This window comes from Oncorhynchus mykiss, chromosome 22 (assembly GCF_057628025.1).
Source record: "Oncorhynchus mykiss isolate SJ-2025 chromosome 22, ASM5762802v1, whole genome shotgun sequence".
Taxonomy (NCBI): Eukaryota; Metazoa; Chordata; class Actinopteri; order Salmoniformes; family Salmonidae; genus Oncorhynchus; species Oncorhynchus mykiss.
In genome coordinates this window covers 17,124,431-17,144,622 of record NC_143043.1, presented here as the reverse complement: position 1 = coordinate 17,144,622, position 20,192 = coordinate 17,124,431, and the positions used below count along the sequence as shown (strand labels likewise).

Genomic DNA, 20,192 nt, shown 5'->3' with positions numbered 1-20,192 from the left:
CCTCTGTTTCTCTTTCTTACACAACATATGGTTGAACATTATGTTTTATTAACCACAATACACTGTAAGTAAAATTCATTCTAAAGCGAGAATCAACATCAATTCCCACAGAGGATGTGAGAGTTGAGAACAAGGAGAACCAGTGGATGGGGGTGACAGTTAACAGCCAGGGCCCCGGAGGGAAGATTGTGGTAAGTCAGTGTCAGAGAATACTGTGCATTGCTGTGTTACTAGCCAGGTACATAGTGCTTTGTATATCTGTCATGCAGAACTTTGCGTCAGACCTACAGTATCATTAGCTAAGGATCTGCCTTGCGTGCTGATTCCGCTGTCTCGTCGTTGCAGACCTGTGCTCACCGCTATCAGAGACGTCTGTTTGTGGACACTGCTCAGGAGTCCCGTGACATCACAGGTCGCTGCTACATCCTGAGTCAGGACCTCACTATTGATGAATCCTCTGATGAAGATGGAGGGAACTGGAGGTTCTGTGAGGGGAGAGCCAGAGGCCATGAGAGGTTTGGCTCCTGTCAGCAGGGTCTGGCTGCCACTTTCACCAAGGACTACCATTACGTGGTGTTTGGAGCGCCTGGCGCCTACAACTGGAAAGGTAGGTGTCTGTTCATAAGGTATGCAATTAAGTTGCCATTGTAAGTCGCTCTGGATAAGAACGTCTGCTAAATGACAAAAAAATGTACAATGTGAAAAGTAAATCTAAGTTATCAAAACCTATTTACTTCAATCGATCAAAATCAATGGATGTACAATATATAGATTTAAATCTCTGCAGAATGAGCTGTGCAGTTTATTGTGACTCACATGTCCTCTAGAGGTAAGGAAAGGCTCTGCAACAGACTTCATCAGACATTTCCTTACTGTGCTTTAACGTGTCAATCAGCAGTTGAAACAATTACCAAGTATTCTTCCGACCACTGTTTCTGTAAAAAGCTGGGGATGGGGCTGGATAAATGTAACCACCCTCATATTTAAAGACAGAGCTATGGATGCAAGGACTGACCATCTATGATTTCATAATTACAGTTTTAACCATGTTTTTAGGCTATAGAGTGTGTGTTTACATGTACTTTGTTTACAAACATTGAACAAGCTTATATTTTGGGTTCTGATGGGGTACGACAGTTGACCTAAACTCAGGAGCCATTTATAAGTAATTCTTCGAGAATGAATGGGTACATTTCATTCCTTCAGAAGTCCACCAATGGATGGCCCTATAATACAATGTTATTTTCACCTGTAAAAAAATAAATTCACCCAGTGACGTTTTGCTTGTGTCATTATTGTTGAAGATTTCATATGGTTTTGTTGAGGATCATATTTAATCAAGCACCATTTTCACTCTCAACCACTCCAGGCATTGTACGTGTAGAGCAAAAGAACAACACTTTGTTGGAAAGGGGATTTTATGACGACGGACCTTATGAAGTTGGAGATGAGAACCGCTTGGATCCTGACCTGGTGCCTGTGCCTGCTAACAGCTACTTAGGTGGGTACAGTAGGTCTGAACCTTGACTGCGGGAACTAGGTGTTTTCTGTGCTTAGGCATCCTGCTCGTGGCCAGTTTGCCTGCTGCCAACGCTGTTTCTGTATAAGTCTCCTTCTCTACAGGTCAGCCCTGAGAAAACTCTGGATGTGACGATCCAATAGTTTCTTAGGTTTGTGACTTCCCAGGTGGCTAAAACATACTCTCTTAACCATTCCATCTACATGGTCGTTAACTTGTGAATGGTTTATAATCTGAATATTTACCATGTAATTATTTCAATGTAATGTTTGAATGTACTGCAGTTTTTACTGGAATTACTTATATGTATATCAACATATGTTGTCTTGGCTGCTTCAAGATGACATGACTACTATAGTTCACATCTTGTGATTTTCTTTACATCCCAAATTCACTCATTTATTCATGAAAGATGAATGCTCTGAATTATGCATGGTATAAGATATTAGCTATAAATACCTAGATTCCTCTTATTTCATGTTGCAGGGTTTTCCATTGATTCTGGGCATAGCATCACCAAGGGGCGTGGCCTGACCATTGTGTCTGGGGCACCGCGAGCCAATCACTGTGGGGCTGTGGTCCTGTTGAGAAAGGAGAATGAAGCGTCCGCAAGACTCTCCCCGGAGTACATTCTAGAAGGGCCTGGATTGGCATCTTCTTTTGGATATGATGTAGCTGTGGTCGACCTGAATGGAGATGGGTATGTGACACAAGTTGACTTCTGCTTTTCCAGTTTTGGCTTATCCATACATTAGGTCAGGGGTCCCCAATTACATTCAGCTGTGGGCTCATTTTTCCTTGAGCGGATGGTTGGGGGCTGGAACTTAGTTAAATTAAATTCACTTCAAGAATCCCAAACAGACACAATATTTGGCATACACAGAATAATTTCAAACCTTGATTACATTGGGATTAGAGCTCTGCTACCCAAGCTGAGTCTGACGGGCCCCGACATTATACATAGGGTTAGTGCCGCGTAGGGCCAGCTTTTTCATAATAACTAGGATATGGGCATGGCTTGAGCCATTTGCTCATGCCCTGCTGCATCGTACAGTCATATCTTACTAAGATCAGACTAACCTCGTCAAATATAAGATGGGAGAGATTTCACCAAAAATGCTAATGTTCCTTGAGTTTTGTCGGAGTTTGCAGTGATGAAAAGTAACTGCTCTCATGTCTCATCATTGAGCAGAGCAGCCCAAGCGGAGCCGTTGCTATGGGTACTTACAGATCCAGAGCCGCCATGAGCAGAGTGCATGCAGAGTGAGCAGCGTGCAGGGAGTGAGTGACACACAGAGAGGAGCAGCTAATGGATTTACTAATGGAGGAAGTTATTTCTGGTTTCGGGCAGGGCCGAAAATTTGGCAGAAACAATCGGCCTGGGTAGGGTAGGGCATGAACATTGTGGGCATGGGTAGGGCTTGGGTTTAAAATTCATGCTTGTGCAGGGCTCTAATTGGGATACGATCACCGTGTGAATACTTGGGAACAGATTTACAATCCCTTTGAGATGATTTCCTGGTGATTTTTAGGAAAATTATATCCCCTCAAAAACGCAACATGTAAAGTGTTGGTGCCATGTTTTATGAGCTGGAAAAAAAGATTCCAGAAATGTTCTTATCTATGCAAAAAAAAAAAAATCTCATATTTTGTGCACAAATTTGTGTACATCCCTGTTAGTGAGCATTTCTCTTTTGACAAGATAATCCATCCACCTGTCAGGTGTGGCATATCATGAAGCTGACAAAACAGCATGATCATTGCTCAGGTGCACCCTGTGTTGGGGACAATACAAGGCCACTCTAAAATGTGCAGTTTTGTCACACAACACAATGCAACAGATGTCTCAAGTTTTGAGGGAGCATGCAAATTGGCTGGCCAGCTGCAGGGTTCTCCACCAGAGCTGTTGCCAGAGCATTTAATGTTCATTCCTCTACCATAAGCCGCCTCCAACGTTGTTGGCAGTACGTCCAATCAGCCTCACTACCGCCGCACACGTGTAACCATGACAGCCCAGTACCTCCACATCCGGCTTCTTCACCTGCGGGATCATCTGGGAACAGCGACCCGGACAGCTGATGAAACTGAGGAGTTTTTCTGTATGTAATAAAGCCCTTTTGTGGGGAAAACTCATTCTGATTGGCTCCCCAGTAGGTGGGCCTGGCTGCACCCCTGCCAAGTCATGTGAAATGCATAATTGACTGATTTCCTTATATGAACTGTAACTCAGTAAAATCTTTGAAATTGTTGCTTGTTGCGTTTATATTTTTGTTCAGTATAAAATCACCCGCCTATTGGGGAGCCCCGCATTATGTCATCAAACCTACATGGATATTGTAACTTATGTTTCAAATATCGCCTTTATTTTTTTTGCATCACAGGTGGCAGGATATTGTTGTGGGAGCCCCTCAGTTCTTCATGAAAGAGGGAGACTTTGGAGGAGCTGTTTATGTCTACATCAACCAGGCAGGAAAGTGGGACAAGATCACCCCAATCCGCCTCAATGGAACCAAAGACTCAATGTTTGGGCTGGCAGTGGAAAACATCGGTGACATCAATCAGGACTCCTATCAAGGTGGGAACCTGGCATCTGTACTTATTTCTGACATTTCTGTGCTTGTGTCATAACATTCCATAGCTAAATGGCTTCTCTTTTACAGACATTGCTGTTGGAGCGCCCTACGCTGATGCCGGGGCAGGAAAAGTGTACATTTACCACGGTTCTGCTATTGGAATCAACACCAAGCCGGCACAGGTTGGTTATGTAGTGTTTTATTGGTCACAGGATATGCTTGTTGACATAGTGGAATGACATCACTGCTGCATCCCATTTTCACCTATTGATGTATTTGTCATTTCAGATCCTTGAGGGAATGCCCAACAACATCAGATTATTTGGATATTCTCTGGCTGGGAATATGGATTTAGATAAGAATTCCTATCCTGATATAGCTATTGGGTCTCTCTCAGATACAGTTCTCGTTTACAGGTAACGATCTTGTTCGGCTATCTACAACAATCCAGTTACGACCTCACAAATACATTTTACGATAACACATACAGTAACAACTCGCATAACAACTCTTCTTTTTTTTTAGGGCAAGGCCAATTATTAGCATTCAGAAGGATGTCAAAATTACTCCAAAGGAAATTGACCTCACAAAGAAAACCTGTGGCAACAGTATCTGGTAAGGTGTTGATGGGATTTGATGAGTGCTCATGTTTGAAAATATGTCTGACATCTTTGCGCTTCTGTAGATTTGTTTCCTATTAACACAATTTAATTCATAATCCATTTGTTGTCTATAGCTTGACCGTGGAGGCATGTTTCACCTATAAAGCAAACCCTGTATCCTACAGCCCAAAACTAAGTAAGCGAAGCCTCTCTCTTCTTTCACCTCAGCCCAATTGGCATACTTTGTCATAGTCCTGAAAGTCCTGAATCCCTTTGTCCTTACATAATACATACTGTTGATCTGGAATGTTTCCTTACAGCTATCCGCTACGCATTTGAGGGTGAGGCAGATCGCAGGAAGCAAGGGCTTCCCTCCAGGATCCTCTTCCTCAACAAGTCTCACACCGACCAGGACTTCCAATCGACCGGAACTCTGGACCTCCGGGGACAAAACAAAAGAGCTTGCACCAAGACAAAAGTCAAACTGCAGGTAATACTTTTTGGTATTCTTCTAACCCTCTTGGGATTCTAGAAGGATACCTAGAAGGGAGATGGTGTACATAATTGTTTTCTCTGTCTGTAGGATAACATTAGGGACAAGCTGCGTGGTATTCCCATTGAGGTGTCGTTGGGAATCCAGGGTACCAAGCGGCAGAAGAGGCAGAACGCTCTCCCCCAGCTTGTACCTATTCTTGACAACTCCCAGCCAAGCAAGGTCGTCACTGAGGTAACCATCCTTTCCCCAACTGTTACACGTGTTTCATGATGTCATTGAATGTCTCAGAGTGATTGGAATTCAGTACATTTTAGAATGGACTTACTGTCAGATGCATTGAAAATAAGCTTGATCTTGCTTCATTACAGGTGAACTTCTTAAAGGAGGGATGCGGAAACGATAATATTTGCCAGAGTAGCTTACAACTGGAGTACAGATTCTGCTCCAAAGAGCTCAACCAAGATATATTTCCCCCATTACCTATGTGAGTATGAACAAACATTCTTAGTGCATATACATTTAGGGACTTTCATGATAAGATTTGGAAAAGAAAACCACGCCTCTGAGGAAGAGGTATCAGGCAATGTTTTGTTTTTATCCAGGGAGAATGGGCTACCAGTGATCTCCCTCAGTGATCAGAAGGACATAGCTCTGGAGGTGACCGTGAAGAACAGAAATGGGGATGATGCCCATGAGGCTAAACTGGTGGGGATGTTCCCCAACGCTCTCTCATACTCCGGTTTCCGCTCTCAGAAAATGACAGTAAGTGAAGTGACTCTGGTTTATTTCAGCACCTTTCACCTTTTATCCGTCAAGTAATAACATTGTAATGAGTTCCTGTTCTCCAGAGGGATAAACCGGTTCTCTGTTTAGCCAACCAGAATGGCTCCCAAACAGAGTGTGAACTGGGGAATCCATTCAAAAGAGATTCAGAGGTAGGCTATGCACTTGTTTTCATGACAGTATTTTTTATTATTCTGTCATTGTGTGGCTCACTTGTGGTGAATGTTATGACATATTTGAATGCAATGTGTTTCCAGGTTACTTTCTACATAATCTTGAGCACTGCTGGTATCTCTCTCAATACGGCAGAAATTAATATTGACCTCGAGCTTCAAACGTAAGTGGCACTATTCTTTTTTCACGAAGGCGACTGATGAGTGACTTGTATAAATCCTTTTTTCTTCAATTCAGTCTGGTATGATAACGGTAGCCCCTATCTGCAAAAGTATGGTGTCTGTGGAAAGCTGAGTATCTTGGCCATTGATCGTACCTTCAAATCTTTGGTGTGACTTAATAGCATATATGGGAAAACATATTTATAAGGGCAGGCCGAGCCGATGACCGCTACCTAGATTGCGGATTTTAATATATATTATAATTTAACAAGGCAATTCAAATAAGAACACATTCTTATTTTCAATGACTGCCTAGGAACAGTGGTTTAACTTCCTTGTTTAGGGGCAGAGCGACGGTTATTTTTTTGTAGCTTGTCAGCTCGGGGATTCGATCTTGCAACCTTTCGGTTACTAGTCCAACGCTCTAACCACTAGAGTTGACTTGGGCGGGACAAAGCAAGGCCTAGATACATTTATGCGTGATGCGAACAATTGCTACCTGACTCAGAGGACGAGACGTACCGAGCACCGTACATCACATTGTAAACACATTTAAACGCTTTTTCACCAAATATGGCTTCTCAAGAAAATAAAAAAGAATATCGAAGTGAAGTAAACTTAAATAAATACATCTAACAGGAACCTAAAAAGAAGGCCGCTATGAATAGGTATATCGACATAGACACTTTAAATAGAATTCTGGAGTCGGACTCGGATCAGGGGAGCGATTTGGAAAAGGAGGAATTCGACTCGGCCGACGAAGATTGCTTTCTAGAAGGATTCGATCCTCTTTTAGATCTGTAAGTAAATGATTTCCATGGCTTTACATAGCTAATTTACTATGTGTATTTCGGTTTTTAAGTTGTCTGCTTTTTGTGCTTTGGATTTAGTTTACATAGGCCTATGTAACAAGTCATTTCAATGTTATATAATTCCAAAGTAGTTATTGTCTAAGTTTCATCCTTATAAATCTGGAGAGGCCACCATACTCTTATGGCCATTGTTTATTCAGAGTGGTTAAATGCTGAAGACACATTTCAGTTGTACAACTGACTAGGTATCCCCATTTTCCTTTCCCTTTCTTTGTGGTCGTCACCTCTACCTTTGTCTCCAAAGTGTTACTGTTTGGATTGTGTGTGTGCTTCTCACCATCTATGTGAGTCACTGTCCAGATCAAATTTAGGCTCGTGTTTTTACTTTACAGTAATGTTGTTTGGTAAATTTAGTCAACTGTTATTCTGTGTCTTACAACAAAATATCCCTTTATTTTAGTCGCCACAGAGTGGAGGATGCATAGAATTTGGATGATGACGTTTGGGAGCCCCCCTTCCCAGCAAGCGCCCCTGCCGGTCAAGGTCTTCACCCCCCACTGCTCTGTCAATCACCCCGTCTGATGGTTCTAAATCCACCACTCGACAAAGGCCCCACTCCTCTTCAACCACCCCCACTGCAGGCCCTGGCACCACTCCCCTGTCTGCAAGTTCATCTGGAGGTGCGGAGGCAGGGAGGAGATCTAGGCCTCAACAGAGAAGAGGAAGAGGGAGAGGGAGGCAGGGAGGAGATCTAGGTCTCAACAGAGAAGAGGGAGAGGTAGTGGAAGCAGCACAACGGAGGACAGGTGCTATACGGTCCTTCAAGATGATGAGGAGACAGAACAATTTAGGTTTAAACCCAAACGACCTGAAGGCCCCCCTTACACTTGGGTGCCTTCCCAAATAACCTAAAGGCCCCCCTTACAGCTGGGGGCCTTCCCAAACGACCTGAAGGCCCCCCTTACAGCTGGTGGCCTTCCCTTACAGCTGGGGGCCTTCCCTTACAGCTGGGGACCTTCCCTTACAGCTGGGGGCCTACCCTTACAGCTGGGGGCCTTCCCTTACAGCTGGGGACCTTCCCAAACGACCTGAAGGCCCCCCTTACAGCTGTTTCAGCTTTACTTTACCACCTCTGTACTGGGAACACTAATTAGTAATACCGACAAGAAGCAGCAGGGGGGGAAGGAAGATGTCTTGGAAACCTGTCACCAGGGGTGACATGCTCAACTACATGTCCTTGGGGATTTACATGGGACTGGTAAAGTTATCAAGACTAGTTGACAACTGGAGCAAGACCCCACTCTATCGGTTTTGAGTTCCCCACCTCCATCGTAGGTGAAAACCGATTCTTGGCCATCAACCGTGCTCTTCACATGAGTGACCCACAAAAGGATCAGGAGAATGACCAGAAGAAAGGGACTGCAGGGTCTGATCGTCTTGTAAGAGTCAAGCCCCTTTATAATGCCATTATTTCCAGCCTGCTCAAAATCTATCTATAGTTGAGCGTATGGTTGCCTCAAAGGCTCGAATTGGCTTGAAGCAGTATATGAAAAATAAGCCGACCAAGTGGTGCTACAAGCTCTTTGTGCCGATTCAGCCCCTGCCTACACGTGAACCTTTTTTGTCTTTGAAGGCAAGGTGATCACACCCACTGGGAAGGTCCTCAGTTATGACTCTGTTATGCAGCTGATGGACTTCCCCTTACTTGGCAGTGAGTACAAGCTCTTTGTGGACCATTTTTATACTAGTCCCATGCTTTTCATAGACCTCTGGAAAAATAAAATATTGGCTTGTGGCACCATTCGTCCTAACAGAATCGGGTTTCCCTAAGACCAAGGTAAACAGTACTAATAAGCTGCTTTTTGTGAAATGGATGGACACTATGGAAGTAACCACTCTCACCACACAGCATAAGGCATTGAATAACAACCATGTCTCAAGGAGGGTGAAAAATGCCAATGGGGCATGGGTGAGGAAGAATGTCCCCGTTTCTCTGAAGGACTGATGCTCTGATAGGCTACTAGGTCCTCCACAAGACCAGGAAGTGGTATAAGACTTTTGTTTACCACTTTGTGGACATTGCTACAGTAAATGCTTTCATTCTCCACAAGCAGATGGCCAAAGCAAAAGGTCAAACCCCTCTCTCCCAGTTGGCCTTCTGAGAGCAGCTGGTGTTGGAAATGGCTGAATTAGGGGCCGAATTAGGGGGGGGGGGGGGGGGGGGGTGAAATGCCAGCTCACTTTTTGTTTCCTGGCAGAGAGGGACTGCTTCAAAGACTATTGACATGCACAAGCTATGGTGAAATCTAATCATCTGGGATGTAAAACGAACACGAATGCCATTTGTAAATAGTTTCTATTCATTCCATTTTTGCACATTTTCTAGTGAAGGACACATGCGAAACCAAGTTGTGTTTCAGAATACATTTTATATAATTTTTTATGTATACATGTTGCTTTAATATTGTTTTTGTAAACAGTTCATTTGAATGTGGGACCAATACAGTGGATATGCCTACGCTAAACGTTCAGGCACTTTGGAGAGGTTAAAAAAACACTTCTATGTCCCCCAACACCACCACAATGTTTGAGTGAGGTTGGTGTTGTAGAAATGTTGTTTTTACAGTTAACAATAACTTTTAGGCACATCCATTTTGCAAAAACAGTGCAATTACCACATTCAGACACTTTGGAGAGGTTGAAAGGACACTGAAATGTACCCTGGCTAACCCATAACACCACCACAATGTTTGAAGTGAGGTTGATATGGTAAAAATAGTTTTTATACTGAACAAATAGCATTTAGGGATTGCAAATATGTAATAGCACTGGAATTATCTATTTTGCAGACATATGCCACTTTGGAGAGGTTTAGGGACACTTGGAAATGTCCCGTGACCACACCTGACACCACTTACTAAAACATCTGCCCATTTCTAATTGTTAGTTCTATCAAGCCTATTTTTTTTTCTGATATTGTTCACATGTTGTGGAAGCCACCTGATGTGTTTCCAGCTCTAGTCATCAATAATTCACTCATAGCTAGCTGGTTAATGAGAGATGACCATCAGAAGAACAATAAAAACGTATTTTGTGTTTTCTTGTTCATGTGTAAACTATCTTTGTTCATGTGTAAACTATCTATCTTCTGATCATTTCCTCATCTCTCAGATGTCTTCTTTCCAAATACACAAAGTTTCTGCATGTCAGAAGCATGTAATTACACACGAACAGACGTTACTTTTGGGTATGTCTATTTCAGGCGGAAATTTATCTTTTGCCATTACATTTTAAGAGGATAACAAACACTTATGTGTCACTTCTCTACCTTCAGGACCAGTACACAGGACAAAATGGGAAGAGTGAAAGCAAAGGCGAAAGTCGTGATTGAGCTGTTACTTTCTGTTGCAGGGTAAGTAGTGTTTCTAACGTGTTCACTTGTTGACTACTGCATCAACTCGATTTCAAATACTTTTTTTGATCTGATTTATTTAAAAGTACACGGAGAGCGAACATTAATGGCATCCATGTCAATCTCTCATGGCTCAAAGTGGAAGAGAGATTGACAATCATCATTACTTGCTTTCGTAAGACGTGTTTACAAGCTGAAGGTACCGAGCAGTCTGTTTTTAAAATACTAGCACACAGCTCGGACACCCATGCATACCCCACAAGACATGCCACTAGAGGTCTCTTCACAGTCCAGAACAGACTATGGAGGCGCTCAGCACTACATAATGCCATGACTACATAGAACTCTATTCCACATCAGGTAACTGAATGCAAGCAGTAGAATCAGACTTAAAAAGCAGGTAAAAAATACACCTTATGGAACAGCGGGGACTGTGACGTAACACACACAGACACATGCACACACACAGGATAACATACGCACTATACACACACAAACAAATATATTTTGTGTTGTAGATATGTGGTGTTGGAGTCTGGGCCTGAGGGGAAACACTTAGTGTGTTGTGAATTCTGTTATGAATGTATTGTAATGTTTAAAATTGTATAACTGCCTTAATTCCGCCAGACCCCAGGAAGAGTAGCCGCTGCCTTGGCAGCAGCTAATGGAGATCCTTAATAAATACAAATGTAGTCCACTAATATGTGGTTTGTTTATCAATCAGAGTTGCGAGACCCTCCCAGGTGTATTTTGGGGGTGATGTGAAAGGAGAGAGTGCCATCAACACAGAAGAGGAGATCGGCGGTTTGATTGATTATGAATTTAAGGTAATTATCATTGTCTGCTTATCTCAGTTTCTCAATATCACTTTGTCTGAGTTTGACCGTGATGTCAATTTTTTAAATATTATACCTCCAGATAATCAATTTGGGTAAGCCGTTGAAGTCCTTTGGCACAGCCTCGTTGAACATCCAGTGGCCCAAAGAGAATGTGGATGGGAAATGGCTGTTATATCTGGTTAAGATCAGCAGTACTGGCCTGGAAGAGATCCCCTGCTCCCCAGAGACTGAGATCAACTCTCTCAAACACATTCAGGTAAGATTTTCCTACTGAAGTTTCACTGTACCTGATGCATTTGTGGAAAAGCAAAATGGGCCAGAGATTAAGCGTTATTAAGACATTCAAGTTTGAATCACTAACTTGTGATGAGTTTATTTATTTTTTAGGAGTCCAGCACATCTAGGAAAAAGCGTGAAGTTGGAGGCAAAAAATCTGGAAGCAAAATTACTTTATTGGACCAAAAAAAGCACAAGATTTTGGTAAACACACTTTCACTTGCATTTAAAAATAGATCAATAATGACACGTTGTCTGTCTGACAAAAGGTTATGTTCCTCTCAGATGTGTGGCAATGGCTATGACGCTAGATGTGTGGTGATCAAGTGCCCTCTACAGGGCTTGGACAGTAGTGCAGTGATTGCGCTGCGATGCCGTCTGTGGAACGCTACCTTCCTTGAGGTGAGAAACAACATGCCTGTTGCTATTTGCTTTTCAAAAGAGTCCTAAATAGCAGATACGAATAATTCAGTCATTCTCTAACATTGAAAACCTTTGTTTTGAAACAGAATTATGCCAATTTGAACTATCTTGATATAATTGTGAAAGCATCCATCAGCCTTGATGCTCCTGCAAAGAATATGGTTCTCAGGAATGCTGAGACTCAGGTGTGTGGCACAGAAGAACTCTTGACATCCGTTATCATCCACTCACACAATGACACCTTCACTGATCAATACAATTTTAAGAATGTATATGTAACAAATCGAAATAAACAGACGGTTTCTTCTTGTACCCATGCAGGTGAGAGTCACGGTGTTTCCAGAGAAGGCAGTAACCCAGTATGGTGGAGTTCCCTGGTGGATCATCCTCGTGGCTGTCCTGGCTGGTATTCTGATGTTGGCATTGCTAGTGTTTCTACTCTGGAAGGTAGGAATGGTCTACAACCGCAACACACTTACCAACATATTGTACTCTGAGCTATTAGTAGACACATGCAACATTGAATCATTATTCATTCAGGTAGTGTTATAGTATATCTGTGTTCTCATATTGTTCCCAATGATTCATCACCCTCGCTCTCCTTTAGTGTGGTTTCTTCAAGAGAGCCCCACAAGACCAGTACGATGCAGCGTATCACAAGGCTCAGATCCATGTTCAGGCCTCTGATAAAGAGAAACTCACTACTGAGGCATAGTGCCCGTTCTCTGCGCTCAGACCTGGGGTAAAGTGGGCATTGCAGTCAGCATGGCGTGTGGGCTTAAACACTAACTCACTTTTGCTTTAAAGGAAATGCTTACTTCCGCACATCTCGAGTGCAAAAAAGTCAGAGACACATACATAGACCAAAGTGGTTTGTACTCTAATTGATCATTTAGCCAATTAGTATGTAAAACAAGCTTTGATAGGGTGTTCAGACATTTGTTCATGTATGTGTGTTTGAATTAGGTCAGCATTCAATGCCCCCCCCCCCCCCCCCCCAAATGAGCAGTTATTACATTTTCCTACATTTCACACCTATCAACCACTATTTCTTGTGTGCTTTGGAGTTTCTTAATGTTTTATAGGTTTCTGCTTTGTCAGGCTGGCTGTTTGGAAATGCTATTTTGAATACTACTCTTAGCATGCTCTCACACAAAACTCTCTTTGGATTGCCTCTCTGATTTGCTTGAGCATTATGTGTGTTCTATTTGTATGTTCAGCTTGATTCAAGTCTATAAAATGCAGAATGAATCATTATCTTTGCTTTTTCTCTTGCCAGTGTGGATTTTTCAAACGTTCTGAACACGAGGACAGCGTTCCAATATACCATGCTGTACGGATAAGGAAAGAGGCTCGTCAGTTCAAAGACAGGAAAGCCAAGCTGCATTCCTTTGAGAAAAAGCAGTGGGTGACAAGCTGGAATGAGAATGAGAACTACTCATAAGACACTTGACTGTTGGGATGCTGTCAGAGACAAGAATCTCCCATTTTTTTCTAAACATCCCAGTGTCACGAACCCATTGATCTTAGTTATTTATTTTTGTACAGTCTAAACTCAATTGACTGCATTTGTGAAGCAAACTCCAAAAATAAACTGTGTCCTATCCTGAGGAAATGAGAAGCATCATATCTTACAATTCATTTTCTCTGAATTGGGACTTTTTAAACAAATTATCTGCCATTGATACAGTTTTTTTTTTTAGCATAAACAGTTTCAATCCAATGTTTACCTGAAGATAATCTTTTTTTTTGCAGTCACTTTTGTCCAATCTAATGAACTGTAGAGACTGGAACATTTTGTATGTTTGTATATATTTAAATACTTTAGCACACTGTATATTTATTTTAGTCATTATTTAAAAAATAAAAAAAAATGCATTGGCCAAATACTTAAAAAAAAAAAATCTAAACGTTACTTTTCAGTAAGGGCAGATGTTACTGATGATTTTCGAGTGCTACACAGACTAAAAAGTAGCTACAGGTATTAGGCAAATAATATTGTCATTGGGACTCATTTCTTTGCACTTGCTTTGATTATAAAAAAGGTAATTCAATACACGCTATTAGATATAAATCAGTTAAGAGTTTTGAGTTAGAACTATGATTCACACCATACCTTTGTTTATCCCCCTGTACTGGGATATGCTTCAGTTAACAGCAATGCAGCTGGGACAACTGGAGCCAACAAGCAATAAAATGCTAATTATTGTTTAGCTAATTGTATTTGAAGGATGTGTGGGTCTTGAAGATGACACAAAATACGCACCAAAATGCAGATTTGAGAAACATTGTGATCTTGTTGATGAATAACCGGCATCGTTGTTCACTTGTGGTTATGGCCAGGTCCAGGGAATGGAGTTTGGACACTCCAAATTGGTTGTTCACACATAATAGGTTCACTGTGATAAGAGGTGCAACTAAACTATCATTGTTCGCATTTAAATCTAAATGTATGTTTTATGTGATTGAAAAATTTAGTAGCCCTACCTAAAAAAAAGGGGGGGGGGGAATTATGTAAATCACTGGCTATTCATTCCTCAATTCAGATGTTTTTAATACTGTGCAAATTGCAATAAATTGAGAAATGTATGAAAGTTGTACCAGTATTTCACTCCTTTTCCTCCTTCTGTTTTACATATCTATGGCCAAAATATATTAGGTTAGGCCAGATATAAACTTAGTAAAAAAGAAACATCCTCTCACTGTCAACTGCGTTTATTTTCAGCAAACTTAACATGTGTAAATATTTGTATGAACATAAGATTCAACAACTGAGACAAAGTGAACAAGTTCCACAGACGTGATGAACAGAAATGGAATAATGTGTCCCTGAACAAAGGGTGGGTTCAAAATCAAAAGTAACAGTCAGTATCTGGTGTGGTCACCAGCTGCGTTAATTAAGTACTGCATTGCATCTCCTTATGGATTGTACCAGATTTGCCAGTTCTTACTGTGAGATGTTGCCCCACTCTTCCACCAAGGCACCTGCAAGTTCCGGGACATTTCTGTGGGGAATGGCCCTAGCCCTCACCACCCGATCCAACAGGTCCCAGACGTGCTCAATGCGATTGAGATCCGGGCTCTTCGCTGGCAATGGCAGAACACTGACATTCCTGTCTTGCAGGAAATCACTCACAGAAATAGCAGTATGGGTGGTGGCATTGTCATGCTGGAGGGTCATGTTAGGTTGAGTCTGCAGGAAGGGTACCACATGAGGGAGGAGGATGTCTTCCCTGTAACGCACAGCGTTGAGATTGCCTGCAATGACAACAAGCGCAGTCCGATGATGCTGTGACACACCGCCCCAGACCATGACAGACCCTTCACCTCCAAATCGATCCCACTCCAGAGTACAGGCCTCGGTGTAATGCTCATTCTGTTGATAAATGTGTCAGTGAAGGGCACTTTTTGCCAGTCTTGTCTGGTCCAGCAACGATGGGTTTGTGCCCATAGGCAACGTTGTTGCTGGTGATGTCTGGTGAGGACTTGCTTTACAACAGGCCTACAAGCCCCCAGTCCAGCCTCTCTCAGCCTATTGCGGTCAGTCTGAGCACTGATGGAGGGATTGTGAGTTCCTGGTGTAACTCGGGCAGTTGTTGTTGCCATCCTGTACCTGCCCCGCAGGTGTGATGTTTGGATGTACCGATCCTGTGCAGGTGTTGTTACACGTGGTCTGCCACTACGAGGACGATCAGCTGTCCGTCCTGTCTCCCTGTAGAGCTGTCTTAGGCATCTCACAGTACCGACATTGCAATTTATTGCTCTGGCCACATCTTCAGTCCTCATGCCCCTTTGCAGCATGCCTAAGGAACGTTCACGCAGATGAGCAGGGACCCTGGGCATCTTTCTATTGGTGTTTTTCAGAGTCAGTAGAAAGGCCTCTTTAGTGCCATACATTTTCATAACTGTGACCTTAATTGCCTACATCTGTAAGCTGTTCGTGTCTTAACGACCGTTCCAGAGGTGTATGTTCATTACTTGTTTGTGGTTCATTGAACAAGCATGGGAAACAGTGTTTAAACCCTTTACAATGAAAATCTATGAAGTTATTTGGATTTTTACGAATTCACTTTGAAAGACAGGGTCCTGGAAAAAGGGACGTTTCATTTTTTGCTGAGTTTACTTTTGAGGAGATGGGAAAATCCATTGGTATCGTGTTAAAGTCCATTGCACTTTGCCCATGCGTCGTCGCAGCTCTCAAGGAGTGAATGGGGGGTCAATTTGGCGCTAGTTTAAAAAACCCAACATTAGCATGAATTTCGTCAAGAAGTAAGACATTACAAATATTTTCAGAGATATGAGATAATTAACTTGTTCTCTATAATATCGTATAGCTTTGGAATCGTGACATTAGGTACTGTGGAGGTATAGGCAGTTTTCTCAACTCATACCCTGACTTTGAGAAGGGATTGCCTGACTATAGGCTTAGCAACCGCGTGACGCTACATGACAACGTGAACGCGATTGGCCGACAGTCTTCTGGGTGAAGCGCTAACGTTCCTCATTTGTGGTCCAATGGGATTCCTATCACTTAAATTGAATGGCTTTATTGGCATGGGATACATATGTTAACATTGCCAAAGCAAGTGAAAGAGATAAAAGTGAGAAGAAAAAAAATTAACAGTAAAAGACATGTCAAACGTCATTATGGTCTAAGGCACTGCATCTCAGTGCTTGAGGCGTCACTACAGACACATTGGTAATAATCCAGGCTGTATCACAACCAGCATTGATTGGGAGTTCCATAGGGCGGTGCACAATTGGCCCAGCATCGTCCGGGTTTGGCCTGGAGTAGGCGTCATTGTAAATAAGAATTTGTTCTTAACTGACTTGCCTAGTTAAATAAAAGGTAAAACAATGAAAAATAAAACATTCCATATACAGTGTTGTAAAGATGTGCAAATAGTTAAAGTTCAAAAGGGAAAATAAATAATCAAATTTAGTTGAAATCAGTTGAAGGCATTCAGTTGTACAACTGACTAGGTATTGAAGGTTACGTATGTAACCATGGTTATGTGAGCTACAGTATATGGATCACTCCAATATATTGGGATCACTCCGCAGTGGAGGGATACATCAGAGGTGAGGATTTACAGATTTACTCCCGTGTACACCTGTGTCACGGCTGGGGTCCGCCACTATATATAGACCCCTTGGCCGCAACACATGTTATCTACATCATTTATTTATTTATTTTAATTTTACCCCCTTTTCTCTCCAATTTCATGGTATCCAAGTAGTTACTATCTTGTTACTATCTTGATAGTAGTTACTATCTTGTCTCATCGCTACAACTCCCGTACGGGCTCGGGAGAGATGAAGGTCGAAAGCCATGCGTCCTCCGAAACACAACCCAACCAAGCCGCACTGCTTCTTAACACAGCGCGCATCCAACCCGGAAGCCAGCCGCACCAATGTGTCGGTGAAAACACTGTGCACCTGGCGACCTGGTTAGCGTGCACTGCGCCTGGCCCGCCACAGGAGTCGCTAGTGCGCAATGAGACAAGGATATCCCTACCGGCCAAACCCTCCCTAACCCGGACGACGCTAGGCCAATTGTGCGTCACCCCATGGACCTCCCGGTCACGGCCGGCTGCGACAGAGCCTGGGTGCGAACCCAGAGTCTCTGGTGGCACAGCTAGCACTGCGATGCAGTGCCCTAGACCACTGCGCCACCCGGGAGGCATCTACATCATTTTTGAGGTGCCTTTAGCGCCATAGAGGATTGGAGTGATCCATATAGCTCACATAACCATGGTTACATACATAACCTTCATTATGTTTCACTATATTGGATCACTCCAATATATTGGTATACCCATACCAGATTAGTTGGTGCTAGAGGGACCTGGCCAGCCAGTGGCGAAGTCCCAGCGTGGGACCAAGACGCAGGGGCTGTCAATGTGGAAGGGGGGTACCGGCACAGTCCACGGAAGGTGAGGCGACGCCCAGGACCTCTGACCAACCACAGATGGAGGTGCCACATTTATCCGATAGTACCTAGCAAAGTTGCAAGAGGAAGCCCAGTTGGCCGCAGCACAGATATCAGCGAGGGGCACTCCTCTCATTAGAGCCCAGTACGCAGCCACACCTCGTGTTGAATGCGCCACCACAGATCCCAGGACTGGCCTGCCAGCCAGGTGGTATGCTGTCGTAATCGTTTCCACGATCCAGTGGCCCAGACTCCCCCACCACTGCTGGAGGGGTTGTAAGCAGACAGGATAAAAGGGATGTTCACATGCCTGTCTGACAGAACCTTCGGGAGGAATGAAGGGTTGGGGCGGAGAGACATACTCCTCCCCCCGGGGTCCATCCGGTAGCACTCAGAACTTACTGAAAGAGCATGGAGTTCATCCACCCTCTTCATGGAAGTAATTGCGACCAAGAAAACCTCCTTTATAGAGAGTGTTTCGGGGTGGCACACTCCAACGGTTCAAATAACGGCTTTGCCAAAGCTGCCAAGACCACATTCAGATCCCAGCTCGCCATTGAGCGGGTCCTAGCTGGATGTAGGTAACAAACCCTCTTCATAAACTTGGAGACCAAGGGATGGCTCCCCACTGGCCTGTCCATCCACCCCACATGGCAGGCAGATATTGCTGCCAAATACGCTCTCAGTGTAGAGGCTGCCAAGCCCTCATCCAAGCGAGACTGCAGGTATTGGATGACATACTGCATCCCGCATAACTCGGGCACAACCTCAATACCAGTGCACCAAGAGCAGAACAACCGCCAGCGCAATGGGTATGCAGCGGTTGTAGACGGCACCCTTGCGCTCTGCATGGTGTTCATTACACCCTCCTGTAGTCCTAACATGGACCATTGGTGCCGGTCAGTGGCCAAGCCCACAGACTGAGGCGGTACGGCCTCAGATGACACAGAGTTCCCCCGGCTTGAGACTGCAAGTCCGGTGTCAGGGGAAGTTGCCAAGGTGTCCCACACATCATGGACAGGAGAAGGCTGAACCAGGGTCGTCTGGGCCAGTATGGGGCCACTAGAAGCACACGGTACTCTGCCATCATGTTCCTGTCCAGCACAGCCTGGATCAGGGGAAAAGGAGGGAAGTGCATAAAGCTCCAGCCCTGGCCAATCATGAGCCAGAGCATCCAAGCCCAGAGGCCCTGGTGGCTCCGATATGGAGTACCACAGGGGGCAGTATGCATTGTCCAGGGAGGCAACAGATCCACCTGTGCCCTCCCAAACTTCTCCCACAGATGCTGCACCACCTGGGGATGTAGGCTCCAGTCCCAAGGTGGCGGGTCCTCCCTCAAGAGCATATTCGCTGCCACACTCAGGATGTCAGGTATGTGCGCTGCACATAGAGATGCTGGAGAAGGAGCTCCCGTGCTATAAGATTGAGGCAGTGGGACCTCAGTCCACCCTGATGGTTGATGTAAGCCACCACTGGGGTGTTGTCTGTTCTCACCAGGACATGTCAACCTTTCAGATGTGGAAGGAAAGACCGCATGGCCAGCAGTACAGCTCAGAGCTCTAGTGAATTGATGTGCCTGACTCTCCAAGGGGGTAGCCAACAGCCGCTGGCCGACCTGCCCTTGGTCACCCCCCCCCCCCCCCCCCCCCCCCCCCCCCAGCCGATGGGAGGCATCTGTGCTGACCAGCTCCCGGCGGCACATCCTCAGCATCTCCACACAACCTGAGAGAAAGGAGCGACAGCACCACCTCAACAATGCCCTGAGGTCCTGTGTGGTCACCCGCAGCTGGCGGTGACAGTGGCGCTTCAGGTGCAGCCGGTGGGAGTTGAACCACCTATGAAGAGGCCGGAGATGGAGCAGGCCTAGAGGAATCAGCAACGAGGCCGCCATCAGCAAGCCAAACAGGCTTTGGCAGGTCAGGGCGGATACCACCCACCCCTGACGAAAGTGGTCGAGGCAAGATAAGATCGCCTGAACCCTTCTGGTGGGCAGGCGTGCTCTCATGAGGACTGAGTCCAGTTCCATGCCAGTGAAGGCCACTCTCTGGGTGTGCATCGGATGTCTCTTCTTGTCATTTACCTTAATGCCCAGCCTGTCGATGTGGGTCAGGAGCAAGTCTCTGTCTGACAGAACCTGGGTCCTGTTCGGGGCACAAATCAGCCAATTGTCCAGGTAATTGAGGATCAACA

At 44.3% G+C, this 20,192-nt stretch overlaps 1 protein-coding gene across 3 annotated transcripts in view; it reads left to right on the top strand.

The window, feature by feature from the left end:
- LOC110501452 (integrin alpha-6) overlaps nt 1-14,659 on the top strand; it is a 29,779-nt gene extending 15,120 nt beyond the window's left edge. The window contains exons 3-26 of one of the 3 annotated variants that reach the window (XM_036958818.2): nt 112-191; nt 346-607; nt 1,370-1,501; nt 2,006-2,219; nt 3,901-4,094; nt 4,180-4,274; nt 4,381-4,508; nt 4,618-4,707; nt 4,829-4,890; nt 5,015-5,184; nt 5,278-5,421; nt 5,559-5,674; nt 5,793-5,952; nt 6,039-6,125; nt 6,231-6,310; nt 10,455-10,532; nt 11,257-11,359; nt 11,451-11,627; nt 11,759-11,851; nt 11,933-12,049; nt 12,157-12,255; nt 12,392-12,517; nt 12,678-12,812; nt 13,350-14,659. In XM_036958818.2, coding sequence (XP_036814713.1) covers nt 112-191; nt 346-607; nt 1,370-1,501; nt 2,006-2,219; nt 3,901-4,094; nt 4,180-4,274; nt 4,381-4,508; nt 4,618-4,707; nt 4,829-4,890; nt 5,015-5,184; nt 5,278-5,421; nt 5,559-5,674; nt 5,793-5,952; nt 6,039-6,125; nt 6,231-6,310; nt 10,455-10,532; nt 11,257-11,359; nt 11,451-11,627; nt 11,759-11,851; nt 11,933-12,049; nt 12,157-12,255; nt 12,392-12,517; nt 12,678-12,785 — 2,915 coding nt within the window. In that variant the 3' untranslated portion in view covers nt 12,786-12,812; nt 13,350-14,659. Of the gene's footprint in view, nt 1-111; nt 192-345; nt 608-1,369; nt 1,502-2,005; nt 2,220-3,900; nt 4,095-4,179; nt 4,275-4,380; nt 4,509-4,617; nt 4,708-4,828; nt 4,891-5,014; nt 5,185-5,277; nt 5,422-5,558; nt 5,675-5,792; nt 5,953-6,038; nt 6,126-6,230; nt 6,311-7,580; nt 7,984-10,454; nt 10,533-11,256; nt 11,360-11,450; nt 11,628-11,758; nt 11,852-11,932; nt 12,050-12,156; nt 12,256-12,391; nt 12,518-12,677; nt 12,813-13,349 lie in introns of those variants that run through there. The other 2 variants (XM_036958816.2, XM_090215611.1) reach the window with 2 other exon arrangements.
- The last annotated feature ends 5,533 nt before the right edge of the window (nt 14,660-20,192 follow it).